The sequence below is a fragment of the Leopardus geoffroyi genome, chromosome A1 (genome assembly GCF_018350155.1).
Source record: "Leopardus geoffroyi isolate Oge1 chromosome A1, O.geoffroyi_Oge1_pat1.0, whole genome shotgun sequence".
NCBI classification, from domain to species: Eukaryota; Metazoa; Chordata; class Mammalia; order Carnivora; family Felidae; genus Leopardus; species Leopardus geoffroyi.
This window is the reverse complement of record NC_059326.1, coordinates 115,822,564-115,843,419: the sequence shown is the minus strand read 5'-3', so window position 1 is coordinate 115,843,419 and position 20,856 is coordinate 115,822,564. Positions and strand designations below refer to the sequence as shown.

Below are 20,856 nucleotides of genomic sequence, written 5' to 3'. Positions count from 1 at the left end.
CTCCCAATCTGAGTCCTGAAGAAATTCAAGATGGCCTGTTTTCAGGGTCAAAATTCATGGATTTGGTTCAGTGAGCCACCCCATTTCTCCCCGCTATTCTACCCCAAACACATCCTATCATGGGCACCTTGGAAAGATGACTAGGTAAGGACACCTTCCCAATGTCAAGGAAGCCACTTGGCGGGCTTTGATGGGTGAGAATCAATAGTGTCAGAGAAAGGAGAATACCTACTGCCAGGGGTAGAGTATTCATAGCACACAGGTGGGTGTGGACTATGAGTAGGAGAGTCCACAGGCCTCTCAATGATCTCTTCCAGAATCTTCTACCCTGGCGAGAAAGTCCTTCCTGATGTCTAATTATAATCTTTCCTGGTCTTTTTTCTTCTCTGCTTCATCTTATTACCTGCTTCCCAGTGGGAAGCCAGCTCTTCAGAATGCCTTCCTTCAGGGAGTTCGCTGGTGAGCAGATACCAAACAGACCCAAGGCCTGAGTTAGAGGAACTTTGGAGACCTTGGAGAATGTGGAATGGGGGGGGGGGGGGGTCATGGGGAAGGGTCATGCTCCAAAAACAAGATACCAAGAGAAAGTACCATGTCAATGAAAAGCAACAGTCTTAAGTCTGTGATGTGACTAGGAGGTGTGATTTCAAACTCCATAGAATGAATACTTAAGTCAACAGTGGCCTACAGAGCTGGAGGCCTCCCTCACAATTCCCCTCTAGGCCCACCTGAGGCTGCAGGGTCCTCTTATTGCATGCTCAGAACATCCCAGCGGGGAAGAACATGGGCACTGGGCAGTTGGAGAGGGGTCCTAGCCAGGATGGGGCCACATTTGATTGAAAGATCGGGAGGTGCAGACATGGAGAGTGTGAGCAAGTTATCCACTAAAATCTTCAACTTAGAGGGTGGGGGTGGGACCTGGAAAGTGGGAAGCAGAAAGGAATAAAGAGAAGGGGACATTAATTGGCTCCCCACCCACCCACCAGACACCCAGCAAACCCCCATATCCTCCTTGGCAAACAGCAGGAGGGGTACCCCCCCACACACACACACCCAGGCCAGCAATGGGAGAGAAGCTTTTCTTCTGCCTCAGTGCAGGAGTACCGGGTGGGGCTGAAGGGCAGGCTCTGCTCCATGACTCAGTGAGAGTTAGTGGGGCTGATGCCTGGTATCCCTACCTGGAGCCAGTTCCCCCATTCCCCCCCCTCCATTTCCCTTTATCCCAGGGGATTGGGGGAAGGGAGAGCACTGGCATGGCCTTGCCAGCCTTGGCAGCAGCATTGAGAGATGGATAATAAACCCACTCTTGTACCTGGGGTCTACTCCCTGCTCTGCAGTGTGACCCCGGGCACTGCCCTCCCTCTGTCTGGGCTTCTGGAAATAGGTTCTGCTCTCAACTCTTACCTTCTCCATGGTAAGGGCAGAACCTCAGTCCTCAGGCCCTGTGTCTCTGAGAATCCCAAGGGAAGGAGAGCCGTGAGATTGGGGTCGGGGAGGAGCTGGCCCCCAAAAACTGAAAACCTCTGAAGGCGGTTTTGAAGAAAGACTTTTGAATTAGGTTCTAAGTCACTGGTCTTTCCTGTGTGCCCCCCCCCCCCCCCAAAGACCAGTCAGGGCTGGCTGGAAGGGTCCTCTCCCTTGGTGCTCCCTGTAAATTGGGAAGTTGTATCTGCCCCAGCAGGGCAGGGCCGGGCCCAGACTTTGGTCTTCACCAGGGTGCCCTGGGAGTATGAAGGTGGATTAACATCACCAGCTGAGAACTCTGGACGCATCTCATTTGAATGGAAACAGAGAAATCCTTGCACAGCCTCTCCCATCTTGTTCATCTTTGGCCTCTGGGAAAAATAGCATCCAGACTTCTAGGACAAACTACTCTCTTTAGGCTGTCCAGGGTCGGGTCAGAGGTGGTGATGTGCCTACACACACACATCTGAGCCGCATCTGTTGCTTGTTTTGGCCCTCTCCAACTCTGGCCTTGGCCCCTGGCTGACCCTGCCGAGCCAGGCACCTAGAGCAGTCCTCCTGCCACTCTGGGGCTCAGCGTGGGCCTCATGCTCTGCTCCGGCTCCCTGGCACCTGAGCGTTCATTAGGATCAATACCAACAAGCAGAGAGTGACTTTGTACTTCCCAACAGTCTTTCATCCTGACAGCTCAAAGCAGTTTACAGACCAGGACTCATCGGCCCTCAGCCCAGGTCTCAGGCACTCAGCAGGGGGGACGAGGGGACCGAGAGCTCTAGTCTTTCCAGACTGGCATAGCAGTGAGGCTGGAGTAGGGCAGTGAGTCACAAGGGGTGGGGAACTGGGTGGCCAGTAGGTCTGGGACAGACGTAAAATTGCACGGAAGGCTTCAAGCTGCAAGCAGAGGGGATATTCTCCCTTTAAAAAGTATGAGCTCGTCCCTTCCTTCCCTCGGGCCTTCTGACCTACGTGGATTCCATGAGCTAGCTGCTGGAGGAAGAAGCGGCAGCTCTGTGGGAAGCAGAGGACTTTGGACTCAGATATTGGGAGGAATCTTCAAGTGATCCCTATTATTGTCCTCTGCCCTTGCTGCAGAAGCTCCAGGGCCACGTCAAGACAGCCTGACCTTAGCGTGGCACCAGAGTGAAGAGTGTGTGGAGGAAAAGGTGCTGGCCCAACATGGACAAGCCCTGGCCCTGGCCTTGAAGCCGGCTTCCCAGGGTGCCTGGTCAGCCCCACTCACCTTTCCAGCTTCCTCTGCTCTCTGGCTTACAAGGCTGGCCCGAAAGGACAGTTGGCACAGAGAAGAGAGGGTTATCTTTTTCTTTAAAGCTGGCAAAGCGTTGCCAAAACTTGAGACCAGGAGTCTATCAGAATCACGTTCCCATTGTGTTTTCCCACCATTTCTCAGCCTCCAGCACACCATTTATAAATAGCAGAGTCAAGTGTCCTTGCTGTCCTCCTCCAACCCAGCCTTGGCGTGACCGTTTATCAGGATTTCCAGGCCCTGGCCACATGGTAACTATACATACTGCACGTCCTTTCACCCATTTTTGTGAATTCGGTTTTACAAACTTTCACCGAGCTGCTACTACATGAATAAATCACAGCCCCAGCCCTCAGTAAGCTCAGACAGATCTTTACACAAATACCTGTGATTAGAACCAAGTATAAAGCCAGAGAAACGTGCAATGTATGGTGAGGAGGAGAATTATTTGTAGGGAGGGCTTCGCAGAGGAGGTGACTTTTAAGCTAAGACCTGGATGGTGAGTAGGAACTCAGCAGTGTGAGAAAGGGCCTTCCAAGAGATAGGATCATGTTCATGCCCAACTTGCACTGGGGGAGGGGGAAGCAGCTATCATTCACCGAGCACTCACTACATGCCAGTACTGATTCTGTGAAGTGTAGGTATTATTTTATCATCCCCACTTTACAGATGAGAAAACTAATGCAAGGAGCGTTCATGACTTGCCTGTGATATGGCCACGAATTAGTGGCAGGGTCACTAGGCTCGGGTCTGCACCCTGCCCTGCCTCACCATGCACCGCCCACCCCCCAGGCTCTGGCTTTTCCAGTTTGTGCCCTCAAGAAAAACCAGAAAGGGGCACTTGTCCACCTGTAGGAATGGGTCCTTCCCATCACATCAGCTGGTCAGGCATTTACATCCTGGGCTCTTGGGCAGGGTTTAGGGGATACTGAGATGAGCAGATTGAGTCCCTGCTCTCAACAGGAGCTCACAGTGGGACTGGGACAGTCAGGTGTGAACAAGAACCACACAACACTGACACAAGAGGGCAGCTCCGAGGCCCTGAGGTGGCACTCGCCTTCTCAGGTGACCCTAAGGCAAGTATTCCTGGGAAGATTGAGGTTATTAGGGTCAAGTTGCCTAGCCAAAAACCAAGCAAGGGGTCCAGAGAGTCCAGCAAGATCTGGCACAAGTCTGGGTAGTTTTCTGGTGTCCTATTAAGTCCCTTGTGCAAAAGATGAATGTTTAGATCATCAGGAGCCTGATTTAAGGCGTAAACTGGGAACTTGCTAGAAATGCAAATTCTTGGGTCCCACTCCTGACCTACTGAAACAGAAACTTGGGGAGCTAGGGGCCGGTATGTGTGTTTTAGCAAGCCCTCTGGTTGGTTGTGATGAAGTATGGGAACCACTGGTGGAGCTGGGCAGCTAGCCTCCCAGAGCAGAACCCTGTAGAGGGCCTGTCAGGCCCATGGGTGTTAAAGCAACGCATCAGTGCTAGGCATGATGCTTGGGGGCTACGGGCCATCGTTGGGGCGTGGGGTCGCCACCTTGTGGGACAAGGTAAGCATGGACAGACTTAACTGCAATTGCAAGGCTGACCCTGGCCAGGGCTGACAAAGAATGGAAAGGAGGACTCATTCCCATCAGAGGAATCTGGAAGGCTTCCTGGAGGAGATGGGGTTTTGATAGACACTGGAGGATAGAAGGACTGTGGTGGAGAACTCTTTTAACCCCAGTCCTTCCATCCTCCAAAGTCTACCAGGCTGGACCTTCGGGCTGAGAAAACCACTTGAACAAATAAATGTGCAGAACAGAGGGTGCTGGGAAATAAAGTGCAGTCCTGAAGACATGCTGCCAAACACGGTGTGTAGGAGGGACAGACCAACGGGGCCAAACAGTGCGTTTTCTGAAGGTTAGGCTGATGGGTTTAGACTTCTCTGAAACAGCCTTATCTGTGATTTCTGATGGAGTCAGGTGAGGCTGGATCTGAGCTCATGGTGCAGTCCCTTCACTGTACAGATGGGGAAACTGAGGCCCAGAGAGAGAAGTCCACACACCAACAAGGCAAGGGGTTTGGTGGCTCCAGGGCAAGGATAGCAACAGCTTTGTGAGGCACTGCCCCCTCCTTGGTCTGCTGTAGCCTCACGTCTCCACCCTCGCATATGATGACCCCGTCAGGTAGAATTTCTCTCCCCCGGTGCACTGTGGTCTCCTGCCCTGGCCCCTTGAACTTGCCATTCCTTTTGCCTGGAGTGCTGTTTCCCTTCTTTCGGTTAACTCCCGTCATTCTTCGGGCTTTGCCTGCTCCACACAATGCATCCTGCCCCAAGGTGAGGAGGGAGGGTAGGGTCTATCCTCTGTGCCCCTCCCCATCACGGTACCCATCCCACTGTCTGGGTGAAGCCCACTCAGCTGGAATCTCCACCAGGGCCAAGATCATGTCCGCTTGGCCTTCAGTACCTGACACGTGCCGCGTATCCGATACATACTTGGGCGCATGAACAAAGGAGAACATTCCCAAGCCCTGTCATTCCTGTACACGGAGACCCCACTGACCCCTCCCTCGTTTGAGGAGAGCAGTCTCACAGGAGAAGGCTGCCCTGGCTGCTCTTCCTGCTTGTGGCCAGAGGCCCCCCTGGGGTTGGGCAGCCTGGTGGGCCGAGCAAGAGTAGTCCTCAGTGAAACACCCCATTTCATCACCTGCTCTGTCGTCCTGCAGCAGATGTCTGTCTGGACTGAGGGGAAGGCGAGGGCTGAGTTGGGGAGCAGTGTCAGGTGGGAAAGGGCTCTGGGCTTAGCTGTCAAGGGGCTCCACCCTCCCCTGAGTGCTCGCATCAGCCTTGCTCAGGACCCCTGTGACTCACCGCCTGTCACAGTACACCTCTACATCACTCATTCATTCAGCCAGTGACCAGTGAGCACCTACTCGGTGCCTGAGGCCAGGAATAGAGCGATTCTCCAACACATCCTCTCCCCAAGGTCTCCACGGTCTCGAACGTTAAGAACTTGGTTTCCCCCAAGGTAGAAAGCCCCCAAATAGGGCAGGGAAATGCTCAGGGAGTCTGCATGAGGCAGAGATTGCTCCTGGTTGGGTCGTTTAGAGAGGGCAGGGGCACCTGAGGACATCCTGAGTAATCAAGGTTAAGAGCGGCTGGTTACTGAGCTCTCTATCCCAGATACTGAGCCGTTCTTGACATACATTACCCCCATTTAATTCTGCCATAGTTGTAGGAGGTGGGTGAGATTGCCCCTGTTTTGCAGACAAGAAATAAAGGCTCAGAGACATTAAGCAACTTGTCTAGTTACACAAGACACTGGGCAGAACCAAGAGGCAAACCGAGATGGGTCTGACGCCACGGCCTACGCGTCTGACCCTCTCAACTATGCTTCTGTGTGGGGAATGGCATGGCGGGGAAGCATGAGCTGAGGGCACAGAGACCAGCAGAATACAGAATAGACATATTTGGGGAGCAGCTGGTGATTTGATTTGCCTGGAATATGCAGTTCCTGAAGGGGAGTTGTGGGGGGGAAAGCAGAGAGGTGTGTATGGGAAGGGGGCCTATTCACTGACCCAGCAAGCTTCCCCCAAGGGCTCTGGCTGTTAGCCAGGGAAGGCAGGTGGCCTTTCTTCTACAGACATCGTGGAGCCAAGGGAGGTTTCTGAATGGAAGAGAGGCACATAGAGGTGAATCTGCCCCATGTTCACTGCCAGTGCATCGCTGTTGGGGGTAGAGGAAGCAGTATGACCTGAACCAGGCAGACAAGGGAGGGTTAGGAGGGTAAAGAGGCTTGGTAGAAGGTGAATGGTCTTGACCTTTGGAGAGAGTCAAGAGTGACACAGTTGTCACAGATGACAAGGTGACTGAAAGAGGGAACCCAGGAGAAAGAGTGGTCTGAGAGAGATGATGGAGAAACTGATTTCCCACATGCTCTGTTTGAGCCAGTGACTAGATATCTAGGCAGTCATTCATTTTGGAGTGAATCCCTTCCAGCCGCCCCCCCCCCCCCCCGCCATTAGCCTGGACCCCAAGGCCCACATCTGAGCCCTCCAAGACCCCAGAGTGCCTAGACCAGGCTCTGCATGCTTGTTGATGGATTTGCAGGGAAGGAGTCTGGGCCTCCAGCAACCTGGGCCCCCTACACCCACTGTGGTACCTGCATTTGGTGAGCACATGGGCTGTACGTCTCTCCTATCGTGCCTGCTAAGACCTTCCCCCCTGAAATCCAATGTTTCTTGGAATTCTTTCATTTTTGTTTTATCTTAAAAATCCCCATCATATGTCTGTTTGCTTTAATACGAAGATGCTGCTTTTTCTTACTAACGATCTTGGCAGAGCCTTCAGAAAGAGGCCCTGAGATCATCCTGCGGCTTTGCATGTATCCCAGTTTGAGAAGCCCGTCTTGTCTAGCGTATAAGGTGCCTCCCCTTTCTCCACCCCCGCTACATTTCCTCATGACCCAGAACTTCAGAAACAACTTTCTCCAGCCAGGCTGAGGAGGTGGGAAGTGCAGGCCCGTCCTGAAGGGGGTAGGGGCTCTGGGATCTCCTCCTTGGCTCTCTCTCTCTGGGCTCTCTCTCTTGTGCAGCAGCTGCAGGCACTCCCCTCCGAGGGTTCTTCGGGGCTGGGCCCAAGACTTTGGCCCAGAGCCCAGTCTTCCCCAGTGGGGAGATTAAACAGAGTTTGGGCAAATGGTAAAGGCCTTCCAGGACTGTCATCTCTGCTTTGTCCACATTTCCACCCCCAGCAGCTGAAGGGGTGATAATGGTAAGAAGCCTTCCGCCCCTCCATAGAGAGCCTTCTTTTCCTCCATTCCTCTAACGTAGGCAGAAAGTGGTTTACAGATGAGTCAGCTGAGGCCCAGAGAGGCTAAACCACTTACCTAAGGGCTGAAGCTAGAAAATCAGGAGACGGGGACAAAGAGCTGAACTGCAGTGTCCCCAGCTGCCACTCTCTCCTCTGTTGCCGTGCTACTTCCTCTGTGCCTCATCTGTGTCAACTCTGGGTGGCTGGGGCCTGCGCCCCAAGTACTGGTAAGAACCCAGGGAGACCATGTATCTGTTCTGAGCACCATATGCTGTCCCGGCAATGGGCACCTCTGTCCTGTGAACCTGTGCTGTGTTCCCCAGACATAGGTGACATCCCTTCACTCCCCCATCACTGCTGCTCATATCCCCACATCTCAGCCCTGAGACTACTCTAGGGACTGCAGCCCATACCTGCCTGAATCCTCCAGGAGCTGAGCATCTCTGGCTTGGCAGGGCCCCAAGGAAGCCAGCATTTCTGTCAGGGTGCCTGGCTCCTGGCAGAGGGGGCCGGGGTGGCCATACTGTTGGCCCTGGTGGTCAGACCAGGCCTGTTTACGCCCTACATTTGCACTGTATGGTTGGGTGTCCGTGGATGGGCACTCCTGGATGGGCAGGAGAAGCTCTGAAGCAGGAACCGTTTCTGTTGGTATTGGAGCTTCCAGATTTTGTCTCCTCCTCCTTCTTCCTTTCCCCTTCCTCTGCACCCACCCTCCTGGAACAGGGTCTGCCTCCCCTCCTAGCTCCCATCCCCAGCTAACCCTGGCCCTTCTTCTCTCTACCTTGTAGCTGAGGTGCCACGCACCTGGCCTGTAGAGCTGAAGGCCTGATAGGGATGCAGGGAAATGGTCTTCTGGGAGGCTCTGCCTCCTGCCAGTCTCAGTAGATCGCTACACCGGAGGCAGAATGCAGGAGCCATGTTGTCTTGCTCAAAACCCTATCTCTGATGCCGGGTGCCTGATATATCATAGAGATTGTTGGAGGTGGGTATTTGTTGGACGGGTGTGAGAATAAGGCAGGACAGGCCCAGGCACCAGGCTGGGCCTGGTTGGCTGAGGGAGTGTGGCTCAGGGAAAGCCAAGGGGCCCCAGCAGGGTGGACACTCCCTTTGGGAGGCCTGGCCTGTGAGTGTGAATGGCTCTTCTACAGGCCATAGGGAGGATACCCGGCTGCCCGTTTCACAGAGTAGGCCCTCTGTGCCCACTTAAACCAGCTGTGCTTTTAGTGGGTCTTTTCTTTCTCATTTGAACTTGGAGTCTGTAATTAACCTCCAATAGGCTGCAGTCACTTTATGGGTAGGGGAAGGGTGGGGAGGGGGCCAGCCCGCAGCCTGCCAGCAGCATGTCAGTGGGAGACTTTGATGCCAGGCAGGCTGGCCGCATTGTCTCCAGGTGTTGCCCTGCAAAGGGGACTGCTCAGCCTTAGTCATGAGGTGAGGGTCATTAACCCTTTTAAGAGTCCGCTGTCCCTGCCGCCTTGTTACTAGGAGGGAGGCCGGGCCAGGTCCTCCCCGGCTGGGCTGCCTGGCCCTGTCCTGGGCGTCTGTCTTGCTCTCAGATCTCAGCGGGCTCCGCACCCACCGCCCACTGCCGAGAGGAATGAGGTCAAGCTGCTGGCAGCAGCGGTACCTCCTGGCCTCAGGGCTGGGATGTGTGAAAGGAGCTGCCCTGGTTGTTCTTGCTGTTGTTATCTTCAGTGAGATGCTTGGTGGGGATTCCCTCGCACACACATACAGGTCAGATGCCCTGGCTTGGCATCAGGTGATGAGGAAGCAGAAGCCACCAGACACCCTGTGTGTGGCCCAGCTTGTGGCAACTGTGGAGATCCGTCTTAATGTTTGACAGGACCCATCCTCAAGGGAAATCTTTTCGTGGCAACCTGGGTCGTCCTCGGGAGATCTTCCTCTTATTGTCCTAAAGCTGCCAAAGGAGACCTCCCCACATCCCCACTCCAGAGAGCACCGGTCCTGCTGCTTAGGTGGGCACTGTGCCAGGAGGAAGGGGGCTGGATGAAATAACCTCTCAAGAAGCATGGTAGCTCAGCAGAGAGGGCTTGGTTTGAGGAGGAGACGCTGCGGGAGGAAAAGGGAGGACTGCCATCACCAAGGGCCACCTAGGCCATCGGCTTGCTGTCTGCCCTTCCACGTGGGGGGAAGGAGCAGCCACAGGGAAGCAGGGTATCAGTGACAGTTTTGGGACCCCCTTCTTGTGCACCCAGATCTTCCTCTTTCTCCTACCCGATGTCTCTCATCTGCCCACTCTCTTACGTGCTGGGGGGGGCCTTTGAGATCCCTTCTGTGTGGGGAGGAACACAGACCCTTAGGACTGTGACACCTCCCTTTGGCTACAAAGTTGAATTTACAGAGAAGTTTATTGCAGTATTGTTAATATTACCAGAACATTCGAGACAACCCAATCAATTCATCTGAACAACGAGACATCATACAGCCATTAGAATCATTGAGGTTTATATTTCTAGATTTGGGAAAGTGTTTTTACAATATATTTACCAAACAGTAGGACATAAAACATTTTAGAAAAGTCTTGCAGGAGATATTTGAAAATGTCGATGGTGGTTTTTTCCCTGGAGGTAACTGAATGGATTTAGATGTGCTTTTCTTTCGCCTTACTTGTATTGTATAATGTTTCTACAACAGAAATGTATTTCTTATGTAACAAAACAATAACAGAGAGGGACAAACTAAACTCCTTGAGGGGTAGGAGAGGTTACCCCTACGAAGCTAGATCATTTGTCTTGGACAAAACACAGAACCTGGCACACAGTAGGCACTCAGTAAACACAAGTCAGCTGAGTCAGGGGTGAGCGCCTGCCCACCAGGTCACTCCAGCTCTTGCCCTGACAAATCCTACCCATCCCAAGAAGCCTGTTCCTTTGCTTGTTTTAGCTCAGGCCCCAACACATTCTTGGGACACAGTACCATGATCTCCATACCTCACACTAGCAATGCACTATGGGCCCTGGGCCATAACATAGACGCAGACAATACTGGACCCCATGCAGAGAGGGTGCCCAGGCAGCAGTCAGAGCTGGCCCTGTCATGTCTGAAGCCCCAAAAGCACTGCCTCCAGGTCTGAGGTGTGAACAGCCACATAGCCTTGTCCCACGTGTCCCCAGGGGTTGGTACTGGTTCCAAGGGCTGGAAACCACAGTGGGAGAAGCAATCGTGGCTCAGCAGAAGAATGACCTTAGAGAAGACTGGGTGGCTCTCTCAGTTAAGTGTCTCACTTCAGCTTAGGTCATGATCTCACTGTTCAAGGGTTTGAGCTGCACATCAGATTCTGTGCTGTCAGCACAGAGCCTACTTCGGATCCTCTTGTCTCACAATCTCTCTGCCCCTCCCCTGCTCATGTGCTATCTCTCTCAAAATAAATGAATAAACATTAAAAAAAAAAAAAAAGAAAGAATGACCTTAAAATGTACAAAGTAAGATCAGGTCATTCCCTGACTTGTAAGCCTCTGATTTCTTCCCATCACATCTACAAAAACAAATCTGAGCCATCTCGGGGACATTGTCCATACTCCTCCCTATGGACTCGTGGGCTCTGGGCCCAGGAGTGAGGGAGCAGTGGTCCTCTGGCTATTGTTCCAAGTGCCACCTCAAGGGTCTTCTCTTTCCTGTCACCTGAACCACTTCCCCTCCCCTCCAAGGAACTTGCCTGACACAAAAAATGCAGCCCATTCTCAGGGTCATATTCCCTTTCAAAGCACCCATCTTTGGCTTCCAGAGAGCCATGAACTAAGATTTCTGTGAGCAGGGACCAGAACTAGGCACTGTTAGAGAGGAGGCAAGGTTTGTAATATCTCAGATAAGTCTTGGAAGAACTGTTAATAAATGTAAAAGAAGACCCTTTGTAAAGAACATAGCATGATTCAAATGGATGGTTACTTTTATTTTGTCATCCTTCAGGCCATTGCTGTCAAATAGGAATATAATGCAATCCAAATGTGTAATTTAAAATTTTCTAGTAGGCACATAAGAGGTAAAAACACAAAAACAAAAACAAAAACAAATCCAGACTTCTCACCTTAGCTCACATAGCCTCACATCGGTCACTGGGCCTACCTCTCCAGGCACCCCTCATGCTACCCCCCTGCCTTCCAGAGTCTTCCAGCCACATGGGCCTCTTTTAGCCCTTGAACTCACTAAGCTCATTCCCACCTCCAGGACTTCATCCTGCTGCTTATTGCTGCCTCATAGTCCCTATTGATTATTTGCTGTTGTCTATCCTCCTCCTCACTAAAACTCAGGTTCCCTAAGAGCAGGAATCTTATCTGTCTTGTTCACTGGTATCTATTCATGGCCCAGAACAGTGCCTGTCATATAGTAGGTTGAATGAATGAATGAATGAATGATTGAATGAGGAACAAGTGACTAGATGGGGTTGTTCTGAAGTGAGTAGATGATCAAGAAGTAGCTATCAGGTCACACAGAATTCCCACTAGAGTAGACTCCTTGGATTTTCCAGTGGTGGCAGGGAATGCCTTTGGAGCCCCCAGGTCCTCAGACCCCCTAAATTGGAGTTATGCCTGCTGTTTCTGGAGTCAGTCTGAACATAACCACGCCCTCTCCATCACCACCATTAGCAGTAGCCCCAGGCCCAGTGTGTGCTATTGTGTTAGGACTCATGCTGGGAAACAAGGTAGGAGAGTGACCACCATTTTCTCTCATCAGGTATCACCCCCATCTGCACCCTGGCTCGCGGAAGGGTGGGGGAAGGCAGGAGGCCCCTTTGTCTCAGAACTGCAAGAAAGGTCAACATTCCCCATGCAGTGGGGGGAGGCACCTTGGAACTTGAGAAGAGCTCTCTGCATCCCCAGTTTATGAGAAGGAGGAGGAGACTAGTTGGAGGTCACCAACTGACCAAGAGATTGTTAAATCACTAGGTGTCAACCTAACTTTAAAGGAAAGCCACCTGTGAAGATGTTTTTAGTTTGGCTCCAGTCACTGAGCTATATACTTACAAGATGTGCACTTTCCTTTATGTTATATATATCTTTAAATATATATATTCAGGGGCACCAGGCTGGCTCAGTCAGTTAAGCATCCGACTCTTGACTTTGGCTCAGGTCCTGATCTCTCGGTTTGTGAGTTCGAGCCCTACATCAGGATCGGCACTGACAGAGCCTGCTTGGGACTCTCTCCCCCTCTCTCTTTGCCCCTCCGCTACTCTCTCTCTCTCTCAAAATAAATAAATATTAGGGGAGCCTGGGTGCTCAGTCGGTTAAGCGGCCGACTTCGGCTCAGGTCATGATTTCGCGGTCCATGCGTTCGACCCCCGCATCGGGCTCTGTCCTGACAGCTCAGAGCCTGGAGCCTGTTTCGGATTCTGTGTCACCCTCTCCTCTGACCCTCCCCCATTCATGCTCTGTCTCTCCCTGTCTCAAAAATAAATAAACGTTAAAATAAATAAAAGATAGATAGATAGATAGATGGATAGATAGATAGATTCACAACATCTAGGATATGTTCTAGGCACCTACATAATTGTTAAAGCTTCCTGTGTTTCTCAGTAGCATCTAAGATTAAGAACTCTTGATAAGAAGTGACTAGGGACCCCAGAGCAAGTAGATGAAGGAGAGTGTGGTGTAGGCAAAGGGCAAGGATGCTGAGGCAGGACTTTAATCATACTTAGAATAATTATGTTCCAGAAAGTCCAACAGACTGATAGGTTGATACACACAAAACCTCTGGGTGTCAAAAACAAAACACAGGGGCGCCTGGGTGGCACAGTCGGTTAAGCGTCCGACTTCAGCCAGGTCACGATCTCGCGGTCCGTGAGTTCAAGCCCCGCGTCAGGCTCTGGGCTGATGGCTCAGAGCCTGGAGCCTGTTTCCGATTCTGTGTCTCCCTCTCTCTCTGCCCCTCCCCCGTTCATGCTCTGTCTCTCTCTGTCCCAAAAGTAAATAAACGTTGAAAAAAAAATTTTTTTTAAAAAAAACAAAAACAAAACAAAACACAAAACCCACCAAACCAGCATTTAAAAATATAAGAAGCAGGTAATTGGGGAAAAAATTATAGCAAAAGGTTAATAGCCTTACTATTTATATAAAACTCTCACAGATCAAAAAGAAGATGAGCACCCATTAGAAAAACAGAGTACAGACATGAACAGGCAATTCAGCAATACAATGAGTCAATACATTTATAAAAAGTGGTCAGCCTCACCAGGAATCAAATAAATGCAAACTAAAACAACAAAGAGACGTTATCTTTTGCCTAGCTAATTGGCAAAGATTAAATACATGATAATACCTCATGTTAGTGAGGGTGTGGAAAAAACAGGCACTGTCATTCACTGGTGGGAGTGCAAATTGGTGCAACCTTTCCAGAAGGCAATTTGGCAATGTTTAAGGATGAGGAAGATCGCATACCCTTTTGATGCAGCAATTCCACTTTTAGAAAGATTGCCTTAGGAAATTATTGTGGATAGTAAGAAACAAAACAATAATAGCTAACCTTTGTTTCATGCTCTGTGCAAGCCTGGCTTTACATGCATGGTCTCATATGATCCTTACAGCTATCATCCCATGAGGTAGGAGCTGTTATTATCACCCGTATTTCATGGATACGAAAACTGAGGCACAAAAGGATTAGGTCAATAGCCTGAGGACACAAAGCTAAGAAGTAGCAAAGCCTGGGGCGCCTGGGTGGCGCAGTCGGTTGGGCGTCCGACTTCAGCCAGTTCACGATCTTGCGGTCTGTGAGTTCGAGCCCCGCGTCAGGCTCTGGGCTGATGGCTCGGAGCCTGGAGCCTGTTTCCGATTCTGTGTCTCCCTCTCTCTCTGCCCCTCCCCCGTTCATGCTCTGTCTCTCTCTGTCCCAAAAATAAATAAACGTTGAAAAAAAAAAAAAAAAAAAAGAAGTAGCAAAGCCTGGATTTGAATCCAGGCGGTCTGAGTCAAGAGCCATCCCGCGTGTCCAGCCGTACACGGTGGGTGTGTACAAAGGATGAACACTGCGTGCACTGGATGAACACACTGGATCTATATACTGAGTCAGATTGCCAAGATGTTCCTCTGGGCCTGCTAATCCTGTGGGGGATGGGAGAAAACATGCTGCATACCCCAGGATAGGAATTGGTTGCGTAAATGATGATACACCTACACCGGAATAGTATACAACCATGAAAAACGAGAAGATAATTTGTAAACAGTAGGGTTTGTATAAAATACCTGAAATGTCTCTGAAATGATATAAACAGAACTGATAAAATTGGTTGCCTCCTGCAAAGACAATTGTGTGGCTGTGGAAAGAAGTTAGACGGTGACTTGTTTTTTTGTTTTATTTTAGAGAGAGAGAGAGAATGCAAGGTGGGGAGAGGGGTAGAGGGAGAAAGAATCCTTTTTTTTTAATGTTTATTTAAAGAGAGAGAGAGCAGGGAAGAGGCAGAGAGAGAGGGAGGAGAGTGTCCCAAGCAGGCTCCACACTGCCAGGCAGAGCCCGATACAGGACTCGAACCCATGAACCGTGAGATCGTGACCCGAGCTGAAACCAAGAGTCAGATGCTTAACCGACTGACCCACCCAGGTGCTCCGGGAGAGAGGAGTCGTAAGCAGGCTCCACACTCAGCATGGAGCCTGACCAACGTGGGCCTGGATCCCACAACACTGGCATCATGATCCAAGCCAAAATCAAGAGTCGGAGGCACAACCGACTGAGCCACCCAGGTGCCCCAGAGGGAGACTTGTTTTTTAAACCATATACCCTTTTACACTTCTTGAATTTTGATTTATGTGAAGATATGAAAATATGTATATATCTATAAATATATATACATGTAAGTTATGTTTAGAGCTATTCTGCATAACTTTATTTCCTTGAAATGCTACTGAGGGTTCTGAGAAAAAAAGTTCTAAGACCCTTGGTTGGAGAATCATACCAAAGTCAGTGATGATACTTCTTTAACCATGTTTCCCCACTTGTTCCCCAAACTGATTTGATCATGGAACTCTTTTCTTAAGTAATACCTATTATCATCCCTCTGGATATTCGTGTCCTATAGAATTCAGTTTGGGAAATGCTATTATTAATAATTAATGCCAACGGGCGCCTGACTGGCTCAGTAGGAGCATGTAGCTCTTGATCTCAGGATGGGGAGTTCAAGCCCCACGTTGGGCGTGGAGCCTATTTAAAGTAAATAAACAAACAGGGGCGCCTGGATGGCTCAGCTGGTTAAACATCTGACTCTTGACTTTGGCTCAGGTCATGACCTCACGGTTCGTGAGATTGAGACTCGCCTCTGGCTCTGCACCGACAGCACGGAGCCTGCTTGGGATTCTCTCTCTGCCCCTCCCCTGCTCGTGCTTTCTTTGTCTCAAAATAGATAAATAAACATGAAAAATTTTTTTAATAGACAAAGTATTAAAAAATAATTAAGGCCAAGCTCAAAGGCCTTGTTTCATTAAATGAAAGAAACATGTTACTGACACTGACCCATTTGTTTACAACGCGTGTGTGTGTCGCTATACGTTACTTCTGAGTACTAGGATGATGGATGATTGCTTCTTTTATCCATCTATATTGTTAAGTTTTCCAAAATGAACAAAATCGTTTCACAAGCACTGTTTTTGGGGGGTCTATGTTTATCGTTTTCGAGGCTTCAGGAGCCCTTTCTCTCTCTTCTCTCCCGGCTGGCATCTTCCCCCTGCCTCCAAGCAGCAGCTCAGAGGTAGGCTCAATGGGGGACCGCCAGGCCCCCTCAGGCACCTTCGTCCAGAGCCAGCCTAGACCATTCAGTCACCGGACAACTCCCTAGCCCCAGCAGACCATCGCTTCTGCTGTTGGAAGGATTTCAATGAGATCCTCATTCTCCCAAAAGAGACACGGGCTGCAAAGCAGACACCAGGCTGCTACAAGCCTGACCTGTTGCAAACCCAGACACCTGGGCTCTGGTGCCAGCTCCGTGGCGGCCTGGCTGTGTGGCGTTGGTCAAGTGTCTTAACTTCTCTGAGTCTCATCTTCACCATCCATGTCGGCAATGACACTTGCCTTACAGAGCTCAGGGACCAAATGAGAGCATGCGTGAAGGCATTGTGTAACGTGTGAAGGGCTGTCCCAGTGGAAATTATTACAAACCACAGCAGGGAGCACGGGCTTGCCCTTACCTTCCTGTGAACAGAGTACTTTTTCCTTTTTTTTTTTTTTTCTTCTATTTTTGGTTTAGGTTGTTGAGGGGAGGGGGACAAGGAGATGAAGCATGGGAGAGTGGGCATGTGGAAACAGAAGTATGTATAAGAAAAATGGGAGAAGCCTCTAGTAGCTTGACATTTGCAGGCCTGCAGCACTAGGTGGGCCTGTGCCCACCAGTGTAGCTCCAAGCTTATCACCCAGACAGCTGCTCCACTCGACCCATCCAAGTGAGCCCAGCCGCCGGACCGCATGGGATTCTCCTGAGCCGCAATGCTGACTCTGCCTGGCCCACCTCCCTTCCTACCTGCTCTGGCCCCTTAGCCTTCTTCAGCTCTTAGCTAAGTTAGCTCCTCCCTCAGCCTGGATTGGGGTCGCTCCCCTCAGTTTTTGTAACTTGGGCCTCTGTGAACCATGCTGTGATGTTAATGCCAGGTTACAGCTCTCCTACCAGACTGAACTTCCTGAGGGCAGCAGCGGTGTCTGTCATCTTGGTCTGCCTGTGTCCTCTAGGCCAGCTTAGGCCTGGGGGTCTGGGATACCAGTTAGAGCCTGAGCACTGAAGTCAAGGGAACCTGGGTTTGAATCCCAGTTCACCTTGAGGAAGCGACGTCACCATTTTGAGCCGCAGTTTTCGCCATCCATAAAGGGGCTTTATCATTGCAGTGAGTTCACGGGGTTATTTTCATAAGCTAATGTTTATAAAATTCCTAGTACCGTTCCAGGCATGAAGGAAAGCCCATAGGTAGTAGCCACATTGACATCATGGCAGGCCCTCTGTGAACGCTTATCGAATTGAACTGGCAAATGACACCAGGAGGGGCGGCCCTTCCTGCACTGCTCACACTTGGCACTTGCCTGCCCCCTCTGCCACCAGTGCTCACCTCCCTGCCTTGTACCCCACAGCCACCCGGCCCAAGCTGAAGAAGATGAAGAGTCAGACGGGACAGGTGGGTGAGAAGCAATCACTGAAGTGTGAGGCAGCAGCGGGCAACCCTCAGCCCTCCTATCGCTGGTTCAAGGATGGCAAGGAGCTCAACCGCAGCCGTGACATTCGCATCAAGTACGGCAACGGCAGGTGAGAAAAAACACTCTGTCCACCCGGCTGCCCTCCATCCTCCCTGAAAAGGAGGGACCAGCCCTGGTCCCCCCTTCCTGGCCACACCCAATCTCTCCTTGCAGCTCTGGATTATGTTGGCCCAGTGTCGTGCAGGCTGTAGATGCTTAATGAATGTCTCTGGATGGATTATCAAACTCAGCTTTACCTGCGGAAGTCCCCTCTTGTCCCCAAAACTTCTCACAGGATCTGCCACAGTGTCCGAAAGCCCACATTTGGTCATCTTCGGTGAAAGACTGGTTCCAGGATGCATCTGGGAGATCATGAGTGATGACCTCCACCTTTTTCTCTCCAATGCCAACCCTCTCACATCACCTCCCTTCTGAAAGCTTTCCCTCCACATCGCTGCACCTCTCCCTCCTCCACTTCTTGCCCATCCCACTTCTCTCCACCATCATGGAGGGTCAGTTTCATGTCCACTGACTCCACCCTGTCGTCCTCCACACCTCTTTGCCTTCCTGGAATCTGCCTTGTAAATACACCCCCACTCTGCCTATGGCTGTGGCTCTTGAGAGACCTGGCGACCTCAGACCTCCCAAGCCCCTTGCCTCCAGGCCCCTCTGTAGCCACTGGCATGGATGCCACCTGCTCTCTTGCCTCTGCAGCCCCCTTTCCTGGTCCTTCCGTGCCTCTGACCATTCTCTCAGTCACCATCAGGGCTGGAAGTTTCCTGTCTGAGGGGCTTCCCTCCTCTTCTCCCTCCCTCCCCACCTGTGGGGGATTTCACCCTCTCTGAGCTGATAACCCTGTGATGACTTTTTTTTTTTTTTATATATACCGGAGTTCCAGATCCACACTGCCAGCTGAACACTAGATACCACCCCCAAGATACCCACAGACAGCTCTGATCCTGTATGCCCCAGTCTAGCCTCTCCTCCTTGCCCTCTCTGGCCCTGCCTCACCCTCCTGTGCTCTCCTCACAGCTGTCGCGGAAGTGGAGTGCCTGCTGCTTGGCACCACCCCCTCCAGCAGGAGACACCCTGCTCCCTGCCCTGCATGTTTCTTATCTGCTCTCCTGCCTCTGGCCTCTTGTCCTCCACGGTCCCACTCTTGGCCATCCCCATTTTTCCTGGGCCACAGGCCCGTTTGTGAGCTCATCTCTGTATCTAACATGTGCATATGGAACATCAGCCCTGTGCCAGGCACTCTACTCTGCCAGAGGCTGGACGTACACTGGCGATTGACCCAGACATGGTCCCCACCTTCTCAGAGCCTCTAGTCTAGCTTCCAATACAGAATGTGGTGAAGGCCTCCACCCTTTTTTTTCAGAGAAAAATGTGACTTATCCACCCAGTTTTGCTTATAGTTCTAGAGGTCCACTGAGCCCTGTGACCCTGGCAGGGGATGACCTATCTAATATGGACACATATCTGATCATTCACTCATTTACTGGATAGATCTTGAGAGCCTGCTGTATGCCAGCCTCAACCCAGGCCTCAGGACCCTTCCAACTCCTCTCCTCCTCACCTTTAAGTCACTGCCATGCTGCTCCCCAACTCCTCAGTGCTCCTGATCCCTGGTCTTTCCTTTCATGACCCTGGACTTGGACCCCAGATATGCTGGCAGCTCCTCCCTCCCCCACCTTGTCCCTGGCAAAGTCCTCCAGGTCCAGATTAAATGTCATATCCTCTGGGACACCTCCCTGAACCCTCCAGGAAGCTCTCATGGTCTCTTCTCATGGTGCCTTGGACACCGTTCCATTCATTTTGGGGGTTCTCTTTCCCTCTAGCATGAGAGAGCCTCAGAGGCTGGATGCCACCCATATACACCCTTTTGCCCTGTACAGCCTGGCAGAGGACATCCGCATTGAGTGTTACATTGGTGAGGATCTTGCAGAACTAGATGTCCTCTCCCGGGTTCGGGGTGACTCTAGGACTGGACAAGACACCCTTTGGGTTGACCTAGACTTTGAGCAAGTTACCATCCTGGTTAAGCCTCACTTTTTTTTTTTCTTCAAGTTTATTTATTTTGAGAGAAAGAGAGTGTGTGCATGCATTAGTGGGGGAGGGGCAGAGAAATTTGGAGAGAGAACATCTCAAGCAGGCTCTGCACTGTCAGGGGAAAGTCCGACACAGGACTCAAACCCACAAACTGAGATCATGACCTGAGCCAAAGTCAGACGCTTAACCAACTGAGTCACCCAGGCGCCCTAAGCCTCATCTGACAAATGGGTTACCCAGTCCAGAAAGAGTACGTGATCAAGTCTTTCAGTCCTGGGTATTGGGGACCCCTAAGAGCCTGAAGTGTGCCTCCTGCCTTCTTTCTGTTAGGGCCCTGTCCCATTTGCTGCATTCCTGAAACTTCGCTCCACCCAACCTGCACCTGGGCTCCTAGCAGCGAGTTGGCTGGGTAGAAGACGGGGAGCTGTGATGGAGAACTTCTGATTCCCTCACTGTGGCAAAGAGGCCTGCCACCTCCACACACACGCTTCACCTAGCAGGGGGGCCAGGGACAGGAGCAGGAGTCTCCTTTCTGGCAAAATCTCTCTTTCCTTCCACCCACACTACAGCTTGCTCTTTGGTCATCCTAGCACGCCATCTGCCAGGCCACAGTAGCTCTTGAAAAGGCTCTTGGTTCTCAGAGGCCCCTTCCCGGCGGGTGCTGCCTATCTCTAGGGCCGCCACGCTGAGGTGTCTCACCCAAGCTTTCCTGTGCCAGAAGAAAACCAGCCCCCCCAAGCCCTGGGCGCAGGTCCCTCCCCTGCAGAACCGCGTGTTCCCTTATTTATGAGGGGCAAGCTGGAACAGGCCCCTCAGGCAGGCAGCAGGAGGTAGGCACTGAGGAAAATGTGCGGACGGGTGGAGGATGCGTTCCTGCCAGCAGAAAACTGGCTGAGGAAGGAGGGGAGGTGCACCCATCACAGGGGCAGGCCTGGGTCATTGTGGCGAGCGGGCACTGGGCACCAGGAAGGTGGGAGACAATCTTGAATCCTCGGGGCTTCCTACGGGAGCTAGGAGTGAGAAGAGAATGTAGTGGCCCCTGCTCCTCCAGGGCTAAGAGAACCATAGAGCCTATACCCTTTGGCTCTGACCCCAGGGTCTCTTATGCAAGTCTGGGCCCCCCTCCCTGGAACTGACG

At 51.4% G+C, this 20,856-nt stretch overlaps 1 protein-coding gene across 5 annotated transcripts in view; it reads left to right on the top strand.

The window, feature by feature from the left end:
• The window catches only part of NRG2 (neuregulin 2), a 186,310-nt gene that overhangs the window by 130,693 nt on the left and 34,761 nt on the right, over positions 1 to 20,856 (top strand). For all 5 annotated transcript variants that reach the window (XM_045445927.1, XM_045445953.1, XM_045445933.1 and 2 more), the window contains exon 2: positions 17,568 to 17,739. In XM_045445927.1, coding sequence (XP_045301883.1) covers positions 17,568 to 17,739 — 172 coding nt within the window. The remainder of the gene's footprint in view (positions 1 to 17,567; positions 17,740 to 20,856) is intronic.